The following is a 22,230-nucleotide window of genomic DNA, read 5'->3' on the forward strand; positions in this document are numbered from 1 at the left end:
TAGATAACTTTCTCTAAACGAGAGAACAAGCTAGCAGGTTTGTTAAAGGCAAATCCCTATTCTGCCTTTGTATGGATTTAGCTAAAGTGTTTGTATATCCATTTATGATCTGACTCATTAAAACATACAGATAGCATCTTCCTTAAACCCAGGAAGTTTGACCTTTCTTGTACAACATATATAGTCCAGTTGGAGTGGATTGTAGACATTATACAAGTAAATAGATATGTGTGCAGTATGCCAGTGAATATATCATTGAGATACCTACTTGGCTAAGTCTTGAAATATAACCTTGTTATTCCTTCTAATGTTCTCGAATGGATAGTTTTTAACTCTGGTTTATTTGTGGTATAGGTGATCATTTTATAAATAGCCGGCCGGTGTCTAGTAAATAATATGAAAGATATATTAGAAGGGATGAAAATTATTGATGTTGTTATTAAGTTTATTTTCCACACAGAAAGCTTTGCTATTTAAGTGATATACTTACGAGGTGATTTCGCATGTAGCACAATTTGTAATAAATGTTTGGATCTGAATTAAGTTATCACATAGTCTTTTCTATTTTACATCTTCAATTGGACTTGTATATCCATGACTATTACATATTTACCAATGGCAGCAACGAGTAATTAAACTACCAGTTTGGTAATAGGGTTATCCTTTTTTTAAGTGAGAACGTTTCTGGTGAGGGGCCAGTAGATGCTGGTTTTGGGTCAGGATATATATACAGGGTGGAACTGTAAACTGGATAACCTTCAATGGAGAATATTATCCCCCTAGGCCAAAGGAGCTTTCCAATTGAACACTGGTAGTAGAGATATCCTAACTATGTAAATGGGGTTCTGGTAGGTGTAACTCCCACAAATACATATTCTGAGGTATACCCTCCCTTAGAAAATGTTGCAATCCATAATTGATCCATCTATATTATAGATGTGGTTATTTTTCAAATAAAAACAGGAAGTGATAATAGGACAGATTTGGCTTCTGATGATGGTGCACGTATAGGCTCTGAAAGGTGCTTTGTGCATGTTGTTATTTTGTGTTTTGTTAACAAAAACTGTTACACCATATTTAGGGAAAAGGGGCAGGAGCCCTGGGGGGCACAAAGCAGCTGCTACATTGGGGCTGCTGCCTGCAACAATGTGGAGGTCCATGCATTTAGGACCACTCGCTGGGTATCACTGAATTGGGGCCCCTGTACAGTGATACCCATCGAGTAACAGCAGCCTGGTAGGAAGTGACAGACCATCAATTTTACCCAGCTCCATAAGAGAGCGCCACATGGGAAAGGGGGGAGGCGTGGGCGTTCACAAGCAGCATGGAGGCAAAGAGAGGCAGGAATAAGCTGCTGCATACTCCCATGCACACTCGCAGCAGTCTCAGCCTGCATCACCAGGCCCCCAAGCAAGCCACCCCTAGACACAAAAGTGGGGATACACCGAAATGAAAAATCTGGGCCGAAACCGGAACCGAAAATTTAGAATGCCTTGGCCGAAAACCGAAAATGACCTTTTCCCCCAAATGATTTAAAAAAGGTTTTTGTCTTAAACATTTTATTAATATTAGAATGTTTAATGTATTTAATTAATCTAATATGAAAAACATCCTCTGTCCCTTCTCTTTTAGTGGGTCCCCCTGCATAATGTTCCTCTCTCCCCTTTCTAGTGTTCCTCTCCTCTCCCTCTTTTTTTTAGTGTTCTTTTCCCCTTTTAATTTAGTTTTTTAATTTCGGTGCCCTTTTTCGGCGTAAATTTCGGTGCATCCCTACACAAAAGGTATGCTAACGGGAGGGTGGCTGCAAATGTAAAAATTATTACATGTGTCTATATATGTCAGATTGTGTGGGGGTGTGTATATGCATGTGCTGATGTCTCATAGAAACATAGAATGTGACGGCAGATCAGAACCATCTAGTCTGTCCCAATTTTCTATATACTTTAATTAGCCCCTGGCCTTATCTTAAGTCTAGGATAGCCTTATGCCTATCCTACGCACTGTTAACCTCCCTCACTGTGTTAACCTCTACCACTTCAGCTGGAAGACTATTATGTCCCCTTGTTGTGTTTCGGTTTGTGTATCTGTGTGTGTGGATGTGCTAGGGTGTATAGCTCTGTGTGTTAGTGTGTCGGAGTGTGTGCTAATGCCAGTTTGTGTATCTGCGTGTCAGTGTGTGGATGTATCAAGGTGTGTGTATGTGTCACTGTGTTTATATATGTGTGTTAATGTGTATGTATATCTGTGCAAGTAGGCATGTGCATACATCACATGAATCCAACACAACATACAAACACTCCCGTGAATTCAAACTCCAAAATTTATATACAAACACACCCCTTCACTCAAACACCAATGCTACACCTAAATGTACATCTGCAGTTAAAAGCCAAAACTACATCCAAACATACTCCTGCATTTAAAAGCCAACACTATGTACAAATACACCCCTGCATTCAAACCCAAACATTGCACACAAGTACACCACTGCAATCCAGTGCTAACAGTACATACAAATGCATCGCTACATGCATACTCGTACTCATACATAAAAAAAAAATGCTTACATTCAAACGCACAAACACTGCTCACAAATGCAACCCTGCAAGGATGGCCAAATGATAGATCCACAGCTGGCATAGCATCAGGGGAGTTGAATGACAGATGGGGATCTGTCCTTTCGCACTATTATGCTAAAGGCCAGGCCCAAAAAATGTCTTGCATCAGGGTCCTCTCTACATTAATTCTGCCACTGGGTTAGGGTGGAGGGTGTTATTGCATCCCAGGGATTGGGAGAGGATGAGGTTTCAGAGGACACAAGCAAATGCTTGCCCTGGGTCCAATCAATATTAAAGATGGCCTTGTGGAGTTACTGACATAACTTGGTCCTTTGCTGGGTGATGAGGACTGGTTTGGAAACCACTTCTTTAAATTGATGTCTCTTTTGTTTCTTTTTATATCTGTAGTTATTCTTGGTTGGTTACTTTGAATGTCCTGTAATTGATAGTTTCAATGAAACAAGTGCCAGAGAATTCCTGAAAGCAGGCGTATAATCATGAAACCTTTTTAAACCCATTTTCGTGCCATGGCAGTTCTTGTAGACTGTATTTAGTGAGATGACTTAGGCTTTATCCTAACATTACTTGTGTGTCCTATGCCGTTTATAGTGCTAAACTCTCATGAAAGACTACCATTATAAAGAAAGAACAAACAAACACTGTGATCATCTACAGCACACAAATGTTATGTCAAAAGTTGACCTGATGGATTATTAAAGTTTGTGTGTGAGTGTATATATATTTATTAATTATTTGGAATAGACTTTCCATTGCAAAAATAATCAAGCACTCGTACACCGAAATGGCATCTATTAGTGAGTTCAAATGAGCACTAGGTATGACATTACACGTAGAACATAAATGTTATACAATAAGGTCACAGGCTGTACAAGTCCTTAATAAAAGGAAAATAAAAAAAGAGGACAAAGTGATAGCAAACTGATAGTAAAATCGGTCCCTATTGGAGGGCAGTCAGGAAGAGAGGTCCCTATCCTAGAACAGAATTCCACATTGTCCCAGTCATATCCCAACCTGACATACAAACACTAACATTGCTGGATTATGGTCATTGAGGGGAGTCAAAATAATCCAGCCATGGGCCATATTTTCACATATTTCTGTCTGATGTCCAAAGAAAGCCAATGAATTTCTTCCATCTCCTGGCTTGTCCCCAGAATGCAGGTATGAGGATCACAAGCATCCGAATCCTCCTACCCAACTGGAGATAGTAAAGCTCACGGTAGAATTTATGACATTTGCCGGCAATGTATGTAGGCATGTGTTGATGTATGCCCTGGTCATCTGAAACAATAGGGATGTAGAACTAGTATTTTCCTGTCCCAAGAATGAAAGCCAACAGTCTTCCGCATTTGTTACCCTGTTCATAAAATAAGTAATTTCATCCCAGCTGTTAAAAGGATTGCAGGGTAAAAAAAAAAACACCATCCAAGGCGATCTTGTAGAGGTTTCAGATGTCTCTATATGTAGCAGCTAATGCCTCTGCCTGGCTCTTTTTCCAAGCTGCTGTGAGGGAAATTGGTTTGTCTCTAATCCCTGTTTGGTGTGCTCCCCAAGTGATTATTTGGAGACATTTTCTGATTTTTTTTTTTTTTCGGAGCATGCAATCAGCAGGATTGCTTAAGAGTGCTTAATTTACATTGCTTAGACCTGTGTAGGGTCTGATTAGGATATTGGCTCAATCTGGCTGTCGTAATATGAGTAAATAGAAAGTATAGTACCTGTCCATGGCGTGCAGAACCTTCCAGCATCTAACTATCGTGCATTTCTGAACCCAGTTGACCAGTTCAGATTTCCGTGGGTGTGTCTATGTGCGGTGGAATATCTACCGGGTAAAACAGTACATTCCCTTATCAAGACACCCTCGATGAACATAAAGTGAATTGTTTTGAAGTTACGGGTGTATATGTTTGTAGTAGTCCCGTGCTGAGTCCCTTTCAAACTTTAAAATTGTGCAGGTCTAGAAAATTGCTATATGATTCCAGCAAAAAAAAAAGTGGCACTGGGCCACTCCTCAGAAACTGAGTCTCTTGCACGAAGGCTAACAATACTTTAGGTGCCTTGATACCCTGTATGGGATGAGAGAGTGTTTCTCAGATGTTTAGGCCTGTAGCATTAATAATATGTATATGTTTCAAGGTGCATCACTGCAATCCAATGGTAACAGTACATATACAGTACACCCCTACATACACACACATACTCCTATTAAAAAAATAAAAATAAAAAACATGCTTACATTCAAACGCACAAACACTCACAAATGCAACCCTGCAATGATGGCCAAATGGTAGGTCTGCTGCTGGTGTAGCATCATGGGAGTTGAATGACAGATGGGGATCTGTATTTTCGCCGCTATTAAACTAGAAGCAGGGCCCAGACCTACTTGGGATAATTGTGTCATCTGCCATCTTCTCAGCAGAATGGAGGAAGGAGCAGAGGTTAAGAGAGGAAATCAGAAAAAAAAGAGGAGGGAGGGAGTTAAATTTTTACTTTACAGATGGCAGTTGTGTAATTTTGCCTTTTTGTCTAAAAGTATTAATAACAGACTGGATACTTGAGCCACTCAGTCACAAATGGCCCCTCCACTTTTTTTTACGACACAAGAGAAAATGCTGCAGGCAACTACAAAGCGGTCCCCTACGTCCATTTATTTGATACACCGCATCTGTCGTCTGTTGCATACCAGCAAACCAAGCTAGGTTTCCCATGATCTGTATAATCACTAGGTCTGTCATTCAGTAATTACAGTATGGTTCTTTGACATAACTGAACTAGTGTACGGCAGGTGCAGACTCCAAGGTTAGCTGTAATGTCCTGATATCCACATGCATTAAGTTATCAGCAGGAAGCACAGGCCTAGCTCAGATACATTGTGCACAATTTCACTTCCATCACAGCGCCTGTTCTGATAACCTTATGTGTAGATGTGTGTACTTAGTGTGGTGATGGCTGTTGCTTTAAATCAGCATCCATTACTGCATTACTGGTGGTCAATGTGATGCATTTTCTGTAAGCAAGCCTGCAGATAAGAAGTAAGGCCTTCACTTCTTTCATACAGGCCTTGGAATGAAAAGTAGATCATCCCTGTATTTAAACTAATCGTGCATGTTTTCTTCAACCCAAGTACTGTTTTATGTTCGTTTGGTAGTATTTGCTTGTCCTAGTATTATGTTTGCTAGGCTTCATTCTCTAATTTGTGTTTCAACAACAATGTAGTATTCTTGTCACTATTCTGTGTGTACATTTACATTTTCTTAATGCACGCAGATCACTTTCTACTATATATTTTCATTATTCTATATTTTTGCATTTTTTTTACAAAATATTTTTCAGTAAAGATTTAAAACGTTAGCCCTGCCTCCTGGATCTTTAATGGGAAGTCGTCCGATGTCTGGCACGCCTTGTCCTTCAGACACATTGAAGGACATTGCCCACCAGGATACTGGGAAATTTCCCAGTGGGCTGCTCCTCTGCACAGCCGCAGGTATGGGAGGAGGAAACTGCACCAACAAAGGTGCTGAGTGTTTCCTGATATTGCAGGTGGTTCCTGATGTTAGGGGATCACCTGCAGTCATTAATGAGCGCATAATCTGCAGTGTCTGATGTAGGTGGTCAGGAACCTGCCTGGCACCACTACCAGCTCCTTGAAGGAGAGAGCAGGAAATTGCCTTTTAAGCTACTTCCTCTAGCATCACACCGCATGGGAGCTGCCAGTTCAGGAGGGGACAAACGTGATGCAGCTCAGCTGGCAGGTTTACAGCGTTGATGAAGAGAATGATGGCTCCCGTGAGGGACACATTCATGTAAGTAAATTTTCCTTTGCCAAGCCAAATTATGCAAAGTCCCCAGACTGTGACAATTCCACTTCAAGCTGCATGCATTTTTTTTTTATATATTTAATTATGATTATTATTTATTTTTTGTTGTCCCCCCTCCCTGCTTGTTGCCTTGCCAGGGAGGGGGGATATGTTAATCCCTGGTGGTCCAGTGGCATTGGCTTAGCTGGGGGAGGGGAGGGGAGGGGAGGGAAGTGGGGTGGGCAGCAAGCGTTTTTACTCACCTCCCAGCAGCTCCTCCAGCTCCCCAGTGTAAATCTCGCGAGACCCGCGGCCGTCAGAGCTGGCCGCGGGTCTCGCGAGATTTACACTGGGGAGCTGGAGGAGCTGCTGGGAGGTGAGTAAACGCTTGCTGCCCGCCCCCCCCAGGACCGCCGGGCTTGTAATGAGCCTGGCGGTCCTGGGAGGTATTATCGGCAATATCGGTATCCCTATTGGCCGATACCGATATTGCCGAAAATACCGAATATCGGACGATTATATCGGTAAAACTGATAATCGGTCGATCCCTACTGGCCTCTGAGTGACTGCCACTGGAGGTGTTCCTAGGAAGCAATGTAAGCACTGCCTTTAATTTGAAAAGCCTGCATGGACCAGCTATAGACACCGGAACAACTACATTAAGCTGTAGTTGTTCTGGTTACTATAGTTTATATTTACATCAAAATTTTGTTCACTCAGAGCATAGCCATGGCACACATTTCATTGGAGGAGAAAGCATATGGGGGAAACTTATCAAGGTGTAAATTTCTAAGATGTGGTGCAAAAATGTAAAATTTGAGTTGACTATGGAATGTGACTGCTGTTTCCATGGTAACTGCCACATTTTTAAACCAAATACTGTGATCCCTCTCTCCCATATTTTTTTTTCATCACCACATGCTACGTTCAATGATTAAAGAGGCAGAGCTTGTAATAATGATCGACAGGCTGCTATTATTTTATTTACCCAGTTTCAGGATAGAGCTTAAAACAGAAGGGCAGAATTCTACTTTTACTTTTATTTTTCTGATCCAACAAACACATTTTGCTTAAATACAGGGAATGAGTAAACATAATGTCTAAAATGCCAGGATGTGACAGTCTCCCTTTAATCCATCAGCTCTTTCCTGCTCATGTTATTTCTCTCCAGTAACACAGTTGAATGATTTGCAAGCCACTTATGAATTTGGTTCCGTTGAGATTCACTCAGGCACGTGTACCCGTATGTGTTGATGTCAAAACCCGAGGCATAATCAGTGCTTGTGTTCCCTAACAAATACCAGATTATTATACCATGAAGTTTATAGTGTTCTGTAGTTCCTGTGGGAGCACTGTGCATGCTTTGTTGGACAAGGGCATTGATGTAGGTGATGAGACCGTAGAAATAGATATTTGACCATCTGATTTTCAGCGTTCGTATCTACAAAGTCCCTGCAAACAAACTTTTTTTTTTTTTTTACATGTTAAATATATATATATTTTTAACATCTTTAAAATTCTAGCACCAATGGTAGGTAAGCTTGCATTGCTTTACAAAAAACCTTTCAAAATGGCATTTGCAGTCAGGTCAGTATTATTGTCATTTTACTACTATCCTCTACAACAGCATTTTACAAATAGTGTTCCGCGGAACCCTGGGATTCTGCGAGAACAAAAATAGGCTTCTGCCCTAATATCGCCAACCAAAATGGCCACTGCAATTTTTTGCTTAACAGGGCCTGGTCAGGTGCCGCAGGCCCATTAAGAGCACGACCGGGCCCCTGTTAATTCCTCCCACTTCAGAGTTGCTGCCGCGCAGGAGGGAGAAGGAGGCGGCTAGAGAGTGCCGTCTGGACAGGCAACAGCAAGGATGGCAGAGGAGAGGCTGGAGTGAAGTGAGCTGCTGCATGCTCACTCCCATCAGCCTCAGCCAACACCACAAGCAAGCCACCCTCCTGGACGCACAAGGGAAGCTCACAGGAGGGTGGCTCTGATGTATGTGCCAGTGTGTGTGTGTTTGTCAGTGTGTGTCAAGATATGTGTGTGTGTATGTTAGGGTGTGTGTATCAGTTTGTATATGCCATTGTGTATCTGTGTGTATGTGTTTATCAGTGTGTTTGTGTGTCAATGTTTGTATGTGTATCTCTGTCACTGTGTGTGTGTTTGTATATGTCAGTATGTGTGTATCCATGTGTTTGTATGTGCCACTGTGTGTGTCAGTGTGTCGAGATTAGTGTATGTGTCACTGTCTGTATCTGAGTGTGTGTGTGTGTGTGTGTGTGTGTGTGTGTGTGTGTGTCAAGTTCTGTACATGTGTCAAGGTGTGTATCTTTGTGTATATGAATGTGTGTATATGAATGTGTTCAGTGTTTATATGTGTGTCTTTGTATATGTGTATGTATGTACGTACGTGGCAGTATATGTGCATACATCACTGCAAACTCACCTCTACAAACATTATATGTAAAAACACCCCTGAATTCAAATGCCAAATTTAATTACAAACACACCCTTTACTCAAACCCCAATACTACACACAAACCCCTTAAGGACCAAACTTCTGGAATAAAAGGGAATCATGACATGTCACGTTTCCTTAAGGGGTTAAAAGCCAACACTACATCGAAACACACCACTGCACGCAAATGTTACATAACTGAAAAAAGAATTGCGTCCAAGTTCAGCCTTCCTCACATATTATTGCTGTTGATCCAAAAGAAGGCAAAAAAACCCAGTCTGAAGTGCTTCCAATTTTGCAACAAACGAGGAATTTTGACCCCAAAATAGCAGTCAGATGTCTCCTTGGATCAAGCAGAAATTACCCCACTAATTAGAAATTATATCCCTGTATGTTGTGTTTTGGAAGTATTTATCAAATTTCTGTTTAAACATCTGTATGGACTCTGATATAACCACCTCTTCAGGCAGAGAATTCCATATCCTTATAGTTCTTACTGTAAAAAAAAAAATTCCCTTGCCTTAGAATAAATCTCCTATCTTCCAGCCTAAGTGCGTGACCTTGTGTCCTATGAATAGATATAGGTTTGTACTTTTTTTTTTTTTTTTTTGGTGAGCTGAACTCAAAGATCTAAGACTTTCTATGTACACAAAAGGCCTATTTCTCTCAAATGTTGTTCATAAATCTGTGTTAGTGGGCGTTTCTCTTTTGCTGAGATAATCCATCCACATCACAGGTGTGGCAAATAAAGATGCTGATTAGACAGCATGATTATTGCACAGGTGTGCCTTAGGCAGGCCAGAATAAAAGGCCACTCTGCTCATCTGCAAACACTGAAACATGACTTTCAATGCGTATTGGAAGATCATTTTATAAATATGTTAAATAGAAGCGGTCCCAAAACAGAACCCTGAGGGACACCACTTACCACTTTTGTCCAACTTGAAAATTTGCCATTAATGAGCACTCGTTGTACTCTATCCGTAATCCAATGTTCTACCCAAGAACAAGAATATTCATCTAGACCAATTTATTTTAGTTTGAAGACTAACCTGTTATGAGGAACCGTTTCAAATGCCTTGGCAAAATCCAAGTAGATCACATCCACTGCAACACCCTGATCTATACTTCTACCTACTTCTTCGTAGAATGCAATTAGGTTAGTTTGACATGACCTATGGTTCATAAAACCCTGCTGATTATTGCTAATTGTAATGACATTAAGGGGTGCTGCCCTGGAACAGCACTGTCACTTTAAATGTGGGAACCAATACAGCAGATAAATAAATGCCAAGACACAAATGAATAGGATAAATAAAGGGATATATATATTTACAGGGAGCCAAAGGAGAATGCAAAACAATATATACACACACAGACAAGGCCACAAAATATATACAGTAAATCAAAATAAGCACTAATCGTGCAGGCAACAAATACTGTAACCGTCCTTTGGTATAAGGGGTAGGATTGTGCAGTTACCACGAGTATCAGGTAGGGCACAGGTCCAGAGGCACAAGACTAATATAGTGACATCAAGATCAAAAGGAGAATCAATGAACAAGTCTGCAGGGACAGGATCACTGGTAGTAAAGCCGGACCACGGAACCAGAACACCGGATCGGAGGACACAGCAACGAAGGACCAAGGGGTCACAATAACGCAGGATCAGGAGGACACTGGATGAAGACCAGGAGACACAGGACCAAGTTACAGTATGCAGGGAAACAAAAGGCAATGATCTGGCCAGGAGTGAGGGGAGAACCCAAACTAAATAGGTGCTAAACAAGGACCAGGTGAAGTGCTTAATGAAAATAAATCAGGAACAGTGCCAAACAGAAACAGTGGTGAGTATGAGTACTGCACGAGGGCAAATCAACTAAGGAGTGCCGTGACACGAATAACAAAGTTCTTCCCAATTAATTCCTGAGTATTATTCCTTAATAGCCCTTCAAATATTTTCCCAGTCACAGAAGTTAAGCTCACAGGTCTATAATTTCCAGGCAATGATTTTGAACCCTTTTAAATATGGGAATGACATCTACCTTCCTCCAATCCTCCGGGACAATACCTGAAACAAAAGAATCTTGAAAGATTAAATACAGAGGTTCACATATTTCCCCACTTAGCTCCTTAAGTACTCGTGGGTGAATACAGTCAGGCCCCGGAGCTTTATTTACATTAATGTTCTTAAACTGCTGTAGCACCTTGTCTCGAGTCATCCAATCACAAGTTACCTGCAAGTTTTTTGCAGCAATCATTTGCATATATATTGCAATAGGATCCTCATTAATATATACTGAAGAAAAAGTTATTTAACATTTTTGCCTTTTCCGGGTCATTAACCAACAGACCGATCTCTGTTTCCAGTGTACCTACACTTTTATTTATGGTATTTTAGAATTTATGTACTTGAAAAAAATGTTGGGATTGGTTTTGCATTCTTTGGCTATCAATTTCTAATTATTTTAGTTTAGCCACTTTAATTGCCTTTTTGCAAGCATTATTGGTTTCCTTATATCTTCTATAGGATTCCTCTGATTTGTCTGATTTTTAAATGCCCTTTTTCCTTTTTTTATCTCTGGTTTTAATTCTCTACTAAGCCACATTGGTTTCAATTTGTTTCTTTTTTATTTATCACCCAATGGTACATACTGAGAAATGTACCTTTCTATTTTTTGTTTAAAGAGTTTCCATTTAGCCTCAGTGTTTTTTTTTCACTAAGGAGTTTATGCTAGTCGAAATGTTGTAGAGTTGCCCTAATCTTATTGAAATTGGCTTCTTTTTTTTAAATTATACGTTTTAGTGTACCCCACATGCTTTTGCTTTTTTTAGTTTATTTAAAAAAGTTACCATATTGTGATCACTATTTCCCAAATGCTCCCCTACTAGAATGTTGGTCAAAAGATCAACATTGTTTGTTATAACGAGATCCAGACAAGCTTCCTTTCTAATTAATGCTTGTACCAGTTGTGACATAAAGGTGTCATTTAACACATTAAAAAAAACGATTCCCCTTGCTGAAGTACTGGTCCCTCTATCCCAATTTATGTCCGGGTAATTAAAATTTCCAATAATTAACGTGTTACCCAGAGTTGCAGCTTTTCCAATTTGCTCTAACAACTGTTCTTCCTAATTCATATAAGGTGGTTTATAACCTATCCCAACCAATAATTGATTTCCCTTTGTTTGCCCCAAGCAGATATCTACCCCAAAGCTTCCACATTTTCCTCGTCACACCCACATGCCTAAGGTTTGACTTTAACTCATGGTTGACATACATACATACATACCCCACCACCCTTCCTTTTTTCCCCTATCCTTTCTAAATAAGGGGTACCCATTTAGTTTAACTGCCCAGTCATGTGTCTCATCCCATCATGTTTCTGTTATGTCTATTATATCATATTGTTTAGTGTATGCTATTGCCTATAGTTCCTCCATTTTGTTATATAGGCTCCTAGCATTAGTAAGTATACATTTAATATTATCAGGAGTCATTTGTACTTTTTGTGAATTTTTATCAATATTACATACCTCCTCTGTTCTGAGCTTGCCCCTCCCCCAATCTCCACCCCTCTTATACCGAGCTAAAGCCCATATCCTTTCTATCCTAGCTCCGTTTTCTAGATTGCTACGACCCTCACCCCCCACTACTAGTTTACAATCTCCTCCAACCTTCTAGCCATGCTTTCCCCCAGGATGCAAACATTACATACAAACACACCCCTGTATCAGAACACTAAAATTATATGCAAACACAAACTGTACACACAAAAGCACACCTACTCCTAAGTACAGTACTTCTATCTGTTTACTATCTGCACTATGGTGCAAATTTGTTTGGAGGGGGTTCCACGGGGTTGATACACTATGTCAAAGTGTTCCATGGGTAAAACTAATTGGGAACCCCTGCTCTACACTGTAGTATGTGCAGAATTGTAAGCGTCATATGTGTTATCCATTTTTCATTAATCAATACCCTTTTTAAATGTATGTGAAGGTCTAATCCAGGGGTAGCCAAAAAGGTGATTCTAAGCTCTTATAGAAATACCAAAGCCATCATGCTTTGCCCTCTCAAGGTTAGCAAAGCATCATGGTAGCAGCTGAGGACCACTCCTACTCTAATTAACAGATGACTGAACATTATGCTAATTGTAGTCTAGCATGGTCCAGGTTTAGACACTTCTGCTGTAAAGAATGGTTAGGTAGCTTTAGATTATTCAGCTATGATCCTCAGCCAGCATATATACAGCCAAAAACTAACTTAGAATAATTGCATTTTGAAGTTCAACAATATCTAGAAATAACTTAATTATCAGTGTTGTTCTACTGGTTAGGGGACAGATTACTTTATAAATTACATCCTGTGTGCAGAGAGAGGGTATCTAATTTCCTATCTGATCTGTTGGCTCTGGGCAAATGTCATAAACTGATTAAGCACTTCTGAGAGGCCCCAAATCCATAAATATATTAAGTGCTGTGCTACTGAATCACTTTTGCATGCTAGGAGGGATAATTATATAGATTGGCTAGCAGCTGAGGCTTTCTTCGATCTGAGTTTATTTTGACAGATGTTTGAAGATAAACTGAATGCTATACCAATCTCTAGTGCCAGGATAATTTGAAACTTCTGATAGATCAGATGTAGATTTTTATTTTATTTTATTTTTGCCAGTACTGGACCAAAGGTTCCTGATTCCCCAGGACTTCAGTGGCCAAAAAATGAATTGTATGGTCTAATAGTTGATGACTGGCATACTGCCATATCTACATTAGGCTCAAAGAGTTGCATTATATATAAAATTCGGCACAGAAAGCATTCTGCTAGTATGCGGCATAGGAGGGCTGTGTCCACAGTCTCTGGACAGAAGTTCATGTCGTATTTTGAAAACCTAGGTGGTAAGTGAAGTGCAAGGTCAAGTGTGAGCACGGGCTTCAAGAATTAGTCTCCCATAACATTCTGAAGATATCTGGACGGATGTGTGGTAATTTTACTCACCTCATATTTATACAATTTACAGGTTTAACTGTTTTACATGTTTGTTTTTTAATTTATTTTAAGCATTAAACCCCATTCTGAAAATGATGTGTAAAATATCCACTGACTGGTGAAGTGAATAACATTGATTATATTGTTACAATGGCACCTATCATTGTGGTGGGATATATTGGGCAGCAAGTGAACAGTCAGTTCTTGAATGTCGCCTGTTGAAAACAGGATTAGTGGGCAAGGGCCAAATAGTGATGGCCGAGCGACTGGGTCAGAGCATCTCCAAAACGGAAATTCTTGTAAGTTTATTCCCGGTATGTAGTGGTTGGTATCTACCAAAATGATACACTGGCACCTCTTATGACCTTTAAATGTTGCAATGTTAATATTGCTATTACTTCTAAATGGCAATGTTTACATAGCAGGGTTAAAATGAGAGGCACATGAGATGAAGAAGTCTGACTGCCTATAGTGTACTTTTAAGCAGTCAGATCTTGGACTGCCCTGCTTTCTTTGTCTGTCATTGGGTAATTGCACCAGTGGGTGTGTCGTTAAATCTGTGCTTATTTCCTAAATACATGTAACTTTGTTTATGCCATTCAACGGGGAATGATCTCTTGTGATGTCAGGGATGCATACATGAGATTAAAAGTCAGGAAGCAGACTCCACTATCAGGGGGCAGGGTCTAGCTCCCAACCAGTTTTTATTTCACCAGATGCCCTACAAGTTTACTTTAACAGAGCACAATGATGTTCTTAAGGGACATTGTGTGGAAATATTAGAGAGGGCCTCACAATATTAAAAAAAAAAAAAACAGTTCCCTCGGAGTGAACATACAGATGTATTTTTATTAATGTTAACCTATACAAAAATTTTATTTGTATGAATATAATTTGTTAAGGTGATGAAACACTCAGAAACAAAGTAAAATCCTTTGACTTCCCTCATATTTGTAGAATTTACATTAGATTCAGTCCACATGTGTTTAAATCTCTTGTAATTGTTTGTAATTTTAGTGTTCTATATCCCATCATTTCCCCCATTGACCAGCTATAACATAAGGGAATAGTGGTGTGTAATAGATGACGCACCATTCACATGGGTAGGATTTAAAGACTTATGTATCGTTTGTTCTAGTTAAGCCTTTAATTTGGATATTTATAGTTGCCAGAGAAGCTATCATATGATCAGTTAGAGTTCTGGGCTGTCAATTTCTATTGTGCTGGGGGTGCTGAAGCACTGGACATATTGACTCCTATCACCATGACCACTTCAACTTTCTTAAGTGGTCATGTTGGCGGGAATAACTCTTTTTAAACATCAGGTTACCCATGTTTATAAGGAAGGCTTTAAACCCTCTGAAAGTTCTAATGTTTTTGCTCGTGGTATGCACCATTCTTTTAGTCGTGGGTCAATCAGGCAGCCACTAGACTCTAGAGGCGCTTCCTAGTGAAGATTTTCAATAATTGAAAGTATTCACAGCCCAGCATAATTCTCAAAGAGAAGCATCCCATTGGTGCAATGTGGGCGATTGCTGCACATAGCAGTAGTGCCTCACTGCTTCTCTGTGAGAATGGCCCCATGGTGGGGCATCTATTAACTAGTGGGGTGGACATAGTGTGTGTCCCCAGATTCCCCACCCCTGCCCCGCGAGGGGCTATTCAACTAAAAGGGGACATAGGTTCCCACCGACCCCCACCCATGAGCGGCGGGTGGGAGCCCTAAATGACCCGCGTGATACGTCCGAGGGACAGAGTGGTTTTTACATACATCCCTCAGTCTGAATATATTCAAGCAATGTCAGATTTTATTTTAAAACCGTTGATCCTACTTTGTAGCATATTTTAAAAAGAAAGGCAGACAGAACATACATAGTCTGAGGAAAAAAAGGTTTGACATAATCAGAAAAGCTCAAACAAATAGCTAGAGTAAAACCGTTTTGTAGGCTTCAGATATGTATTCGTGAGATGTGAAAAATAAAATATAGAAATCCAAATCTTTTTATCCTGCACCTGGGCGTCTCATCTAAGCTCCCTATCAGAAATAATTATTTATGCTAAGTGCTCTCTTTTGCACGAGGCAGTCAGCACAGAGAAAGCATTCAGAGAAAAGGAGAAATTAAGCAATGTTTCTTTTTGTCATTACATTTTTTATTGAAATGATTGCGTAACAGTTAAGGATTATTATGATATCACAGCTATGGTGTAAATAACATGCATGTACAACAGGGTAACACCTCGTTTTATGAATGTAAGTAGAGCATCAAAACAAGCTTAACCCCTTTATTCCGTTACTGCATACTATGCCGTCCTGCACAAGGTGACCTTAAAGGGATCCTATAGTGCCAGGAAAACAAACCTGTTTTCCTGGCACTATAGGCTCCTGGAGTGCCCTCCTCCCGTGGGGTCAGCCACTTACCTGACATCGGCACTGGATCAGGCGGCGCTCACGCACGATGCCAGCTGGCAGGGGAGACCTAATGCGCATGCGCGGCAATAGCCGCGCGCCATTAGACCTCCCCATAGGAAAGCAGTATTTAGTGCTTTCCTATGGGGAAAATCTGATGCTGGTGGTCCGTGAGGGCGTCCAGCGTCCGATAACGGACCAAAAGTCTGTTTGAATTCTGGAAGCCCTCTAGTGGCTGTCTGGTAGACAGAGGGCAGACTTAGAGCTGTAACGTAAACAAAAGAAAATACAAAAGGGTCTCAGCACCCAGACTACTTCAATTAGCTTAAGTGGTCTGGGTGCCTACAGTGTCCCTTTAAACTCTGTTACTGCCATAGTACACCATCTATTTATTTTTAACTATACTTATACGGTTGCCTAAATATCTAGATCAAGCATGTCAAACTAGCAGCCCGCAAAGATATTCATTACTCATAGGAGGGCAGGGCTACGAGTAGATGGATACATTAATCACGGCAATAATGTATCGTCTGTGTTCTGATGCAAGCCCACTCATCCCTAGCTTCCTAGTGTCTCATTGTGACAGCATATATGACATGGAACACTCCCATTGGTCTCCTATTATAATGTTAATCTTTGTGGCACATTTTGATGATGTGTACATACTTGTAACATCAGGGCCCTCAAAACCCAGCACTGGGTATATATACATCCTGGTTTCCTTGTCATTGTCTCTGTTTACCTTGAAGTACATTATATATGACTTTATTATTCCTTTTTCTGGCCTTGGCTTGTCTGATCATTCTTGATCTCTGTAACCCTGACTTCGGCTTGTTTCTCACTTCTGTGTACCTTTTGTAATCCTTGTTAATATTTATGCTATATCTGCCTCCATAATCACTTCTGCTATTAGAAGTGGACATGGAGGAAGGAATCTATATGGACAGCATGTCCGTTTGCAACCCTGCATATACATATTATATATTTGCACACTACTTGGACAACCCATACCTGATGTAAATTCTGTGCAAAAAATGTGGGCGTTGAAACCAAGGTTTTGTCATAGATAAAAAAAATGTAATCATAAAAGGGGAGGGGAGGGGGGCACAAATGGCAACAGTACATACAAATAGACCCCTACGTTCACAAACAACATTCAAACATGCCAATACTGCCCACAAATAAAACTCTGCAAGGATGGGCAAATGGTAGATCCTCAGCTGACACCTCATCGTGGGGGATGAATGACAGATGGGAATCTACCTTTTGCCCACCGTTGTGCTAAAGTACCAATAAAATGTGTTGACCCAGGGCCATCTCTACAGTCGTTGTCATTGTGCCCCTGTACACGTTAACTAGGCCACAGCAATAGTTTATCTGCTTGTCTGCAGACTGAATGCAGAGGCTTTTGCACCTCGGATTGGAGCACTGCCAAGGAGCACAATGAAGTCAGACATTACGTCACCGCTCTGTGGCATTTCCTCCTCAGCAGGTCAACATTATATCCGAGCAGCATTGAAGAGAATAAGAAACACATAAACATACATTTGGATGTGGACTTGTTATGGTGAGGAAAGAGGTAGCACTTCATCCTTGGAGACACAGAGCACAAGGTCTTGGGCCGGCCCTGTGACATAGTTTATAATGCCCAAATTATAATACCTAGAATGTAAAAAGAGTCTTGGTACCTTTACATTTGGGTGTGATACAAAATCACCTCTAACCGTGTTATCCATGATGTGAAGGAATAAGTAGTTTGCACAAGGGTATTTTGTGTCTGTAACCTAGCCCCCTCATATGTAGGTTAATTTTGCATTATTCTTCCAACTTTTTTTTTTTTAACAATTTAAAACAGAAAAGCTATAAAGAAAATGGAGTAAAAAATGTGGGAGGGCAATAACAAAAGGGAATGAAAAAGGTTTTCATCCAGAAGTATACAAATTGGAATTCCTGTTCATAAAGGTGATACAATACACAGTGCAGTAGAACACCTCGTCAACCTTTTCAATTCATTGATTGGATAAACGAGACCAAACACTCTCAGCTTATCATTGCCAAGTTGGATGAGATCATGAAAAGGTTCAGTTACACATGAGCTGAGTTGGCAAAATTTGTAGGATCGTACATTTAATTATGCTGTTTAATTTACCTATGAATTTCTGCACATTGCTCCAATTTGTGGTAGGAAAAAAAATAAATTACAGTTGTGATGTAAAGAGGTTATGGACAGAAGAATGGCATTTGCTCCCAACCTAATAGAAAAAAAATTGCTCTCTTTCAGACATGGGAGAACCCAGCTCATATTGATGAGAACACAGGATTTGGTGGCGATAATGATCCAATTGACGTTTGTGACATCGGAAGCAAGGTATTTTAAGTTTTAGGAGCTGTATTCATTTTTTTTTTTTTTTTAATGGGTTAATTGATTTCTCACTTACCATCATGACTATTCACTAATCTCTGATTGTAAAGTGATCTTGAATTGGTCTTAGTTAATTTGCCTTTTAGCCGGAAAAAAAGTGCATTGTCTAGTCATTTATCTTGCATGACTTGCAATGACTTGCATAAAGCTGGAAAGGGTTATAAAAGTATCTCCAAAAGCCTTGCTGTTCATCAGTCCGGGTAAGACAAATTGTCTATAAATGGAGAAAGTTCAGCACTGCTGCTACTCTCCCTAGGAGTGGCCGTCCTGTAAAAATGACTGCAAGAGCACAGCGCAGACTGCTCAATGAGGTGAAGAAGAATCCTAGAGTGTCAGCTAAAAACTTACAAAAGTCACTGGCAAATGCTAAAATCCCTGTTAGTGAATCTACAATACGTAAAACACTAAACAAGAATGGATTTCATGGGAGGATACCACAGAGGAAGCCACTGCTGTCCAAACAAAACATTGCTGCACGTTTACAGTTTGCACAAGAGCACCTGGATGTTCCACAGCAGTACTGGCAAAATATTCTGTGGACATTTGAAACCAAAGTTGAGTTGTTTGGAAGAAACACACAACACTATGTGTGGCGAAAAAGAGGCACAGCACATCAAAACCTCATCCCAACTGTGAATTATGGTGGTGGGGGCATCATGGTTTGGGGCTGCTTTGCTGCGTCAGGGCCTGGACGGATTGCTATCGTCGAAGGAAAAATGAATTCCCAAGTTTATCAAGACATTTTGCAGGAGAACTTAAAGGACCACTCTAGTGCCAGGAAAGCATACTCGTTTTCCTGGCACTAGAGTGCCCTGAGGGTGCCCCCACCCTCAGGGACCCCCTCCCGCCCGGCTCTGGAAAGGGGTTAAATCTTACCTTTTTCCAGCGCTGGGCGGAGAGATCTCCTCCTGCTCTCCTCCTCCGATCCTCCTCTTCTCCTCCCCGTCGGCTGAATGCGCACGCGCGGCAAGAGCTGCGCGCGCATTCAGCCGGTCACATAGGAAAGCATTCATAATGCTTTCCTATGGACGCTGGCGTGCTCTCACTGTGAAAATCACAGTGAGAAGCACGCAAGCGCCTCTAGTGGCTGTCAATGAGACAGCCACTAGAGGACATAGGGGGAAGGCTTAACCCATTCATAAACATAGCAGTTTCTCTGAAACTGCTGTGTTTATGAAAAAATGGGTTAACCCTAGAAGGACCTGGCACCCAGACCACCTCATTAAGCTGAAGTGGTCCGGGTGCCTAGAGTGGTCCTTTAAGGCCATCTGTCTACCAGCAGAAGCTCAACAGAAGATGGGTGTTGCAACAGGACAGTGACCCAAAACATAGAATTAAATCAACAACAGAATGGCTTAAACAGAAGAAAACACGCCTTCTGAAGTGGCTCAGTCAGAGTCCTGACCTCAACCCGATTGAGATGCTGTGGCATGACCTCAAGAAAGCGATTCACACCAGACATCCCAAGAATATTTCTGAACTGAAACAGTTCTGTAAAGAGGAATGGTCAAGAATTACTCCTGACTGTTGTGCACGTCTGATCTGCAACTACAGGAAACGTTTGGTTGACGTTATTGCTGCCAAAGGAGGTTCAACCAGTTATTAAATCCAAGGGTTCACATACTTTTTCCACATGCACTGTGAATGTTTACATGGTGTGTTCAATAAAAACATGGCAACATTTCATTATTTGTGTGTTATTAGTTTAACCCCTTAAGGACCAAACTTCTGGAATAAAAGGGAATCATGACATGTCACACATGTCATGTGTCCTTAAGGGGTTAAGCAGACTGTGATTGTCTATTGTTGTGACTTAGATGATGATCAGATCACATTTTATGACCAATTTGTGCAGAAATCCATATCATTCCAAAGGGTTCACATACTTTTTCTTGCAACTGCATATATATAGATAGATAGATATGAGCAAAAAGTACCTGCACACAGACTTAAAAGTTGCAGATGCTGGGTGCCAGCCAGGGTTGAAATTATCCAAGGAGAAAAGGGAAAAAGCTGCACTCACGATCTTCCATTAAAACTTAAAAAAATATATATTTGAGTATGCATTAAAAGAAGAACGTTTCAGTCCTAGATGCAGGACTGAAACGTTGATCTTTTAATGCATACCCAATAAATATTTTGTAATGTTTGAATGGAAGACTGTGAGTGTAGCTTCTTCCCTTTTGTGTGTATATTTGCATGACAATGGCGTGCTGCCAACTTTGTAGCAACAGTTTGGGGAAGGCCCTCTTCTGTTCTAGTATGGCTGTGCCGCTCTGCACAAAGCTAGGTCTATGGTTTGAAAAGATTGTTGGGGGAGAACTTGAATAACCTGCACAGAGTCCTCCTCTACTATGGAACACTTTTGGGTTGAATTGGAATGCTGAGATTTGCCAGTCAGAGCTCTCCAACTTGCTCTAATTCAAAGCATGTAAAAAACCTTTTCCTGCTTTGAAGTTCATTCTGGACCTTAAGGAAGAAGTTTTAATGGGTGGGGGCTTGCGGGAGACACTCACACAAGTAGTATCTCCCACCCTACCCCACTTAAGTAAGTAGCCCCCAACCGATGCCCATGAGAGGAAAGAAAAAAAGTTTATACTCATGGATGCATGAGAATCTGAATTTATTTTTAATATGTGCTTTGTGAAGATTTCAAGGCCTTTACTTTGTATAGGGTCTGAATGTGAAAAGCATGGTTTGTAATCTGGACACCAAATGCGTCCTGCTGATTCAATTGGGTTGGATTTGACTTAAGTAAAAATTTGAACTGCCATCCTGGTTGTAATATTCACCATTTTTAATTGCAAGTCCGTATGTTTGGTGAATTACGCTGATAGTTTAGTGAAATATCCTGGTAGAGTAGTTTTTATATGGAAGAATTCATGAAAAGTCAATACATTTCTCACTTTAAAAACAAGTGTTCTTAAGACTATTTAACCTCTCACCGATTTATTTCTATGGATAAGGAAACAATCCTTGTGACCAAAACACAGTATATTTTGATTATAGTGGCATTGTGGAACTATCCTCCAATCAGACTTATGATGATATTAATAGCTATTCTAGCACAGCTAAGAGCAGAATTGGAGCAATTTAAACCACACCGTACGTGCAGATTCAATTTTATGTGCATTATCCATAAATTATGTCTGACTAAGTTTATAGGTTATATTAATAAACTTTATAAGTATCACCACAAAATGTGTCCATTAAACGGGTGCTGTAGGCACTATAACCATTTCATCTCATTTAACATTATAGTGCCTGGAGTCCTCTGGCACTGTCCCTCCATTCAGTGTTTTTCAGCAGTGTAACACGAATTACATATTAGTGGCACTGTCAACATCTGGGGACTTTGTATAATTTGCAAGGAACCCCAACCGTGACATCGCCGCTGGGAGAAGGTGAGTTTAACTTACCTGAACCTGTCTCTCGCAGGTGCCGCCATCTTCTTCCAACTAGTCCTCTTATGCTGTGCTGATGTCACTGTGAACTATCGCGCATGCACAACATAGAGCCAATTCCCTGTAACCGTCGCTGGTAATGGCTGGGGGATTGACACTACGACAAAGCG

The 22,230-nt window shown here is 40.6% G+C and overlaps 1 protein-coding gene across 1 annotated transcript in view; it reads left to right on the forward strand.

The window, feature by feature from the left end:
- The window catches only part of PPA1 (inorganic pyrophosphatase 1), a 75,382-nt gene that overhangs the window by 34,616 nt on the left and 18,536 nt on the right, over nucleotides 1-22,230 (forward strand). Inside the window, exon 5 of the mRNA XM_063434941.1 lies at nucleotides 18,516-18,602. Within this exon, the coding sequence (XP_063291011.1) occupies nucleotides 18,516-18,602 (87 nt within the window). The remainder of the gene's footprint in view (nucleotides 1-18,515; nucleotides 18,603-22,230) is intronic.

This window comes from Pelobates fuscus, chromosome 10 (genome assembly GCF_036172605.1).
Source record: "Pelobates fuscus isolate aPelFus1 chromosome 10, aPelFus1.pri, whole genome shotgun sequence".
Lineage (NCBI taxonomy): Eukaryota > Metazoa > Chordata > Amphibia > Anura > Pelobatidae > Pelobates > Pelobates fuscus.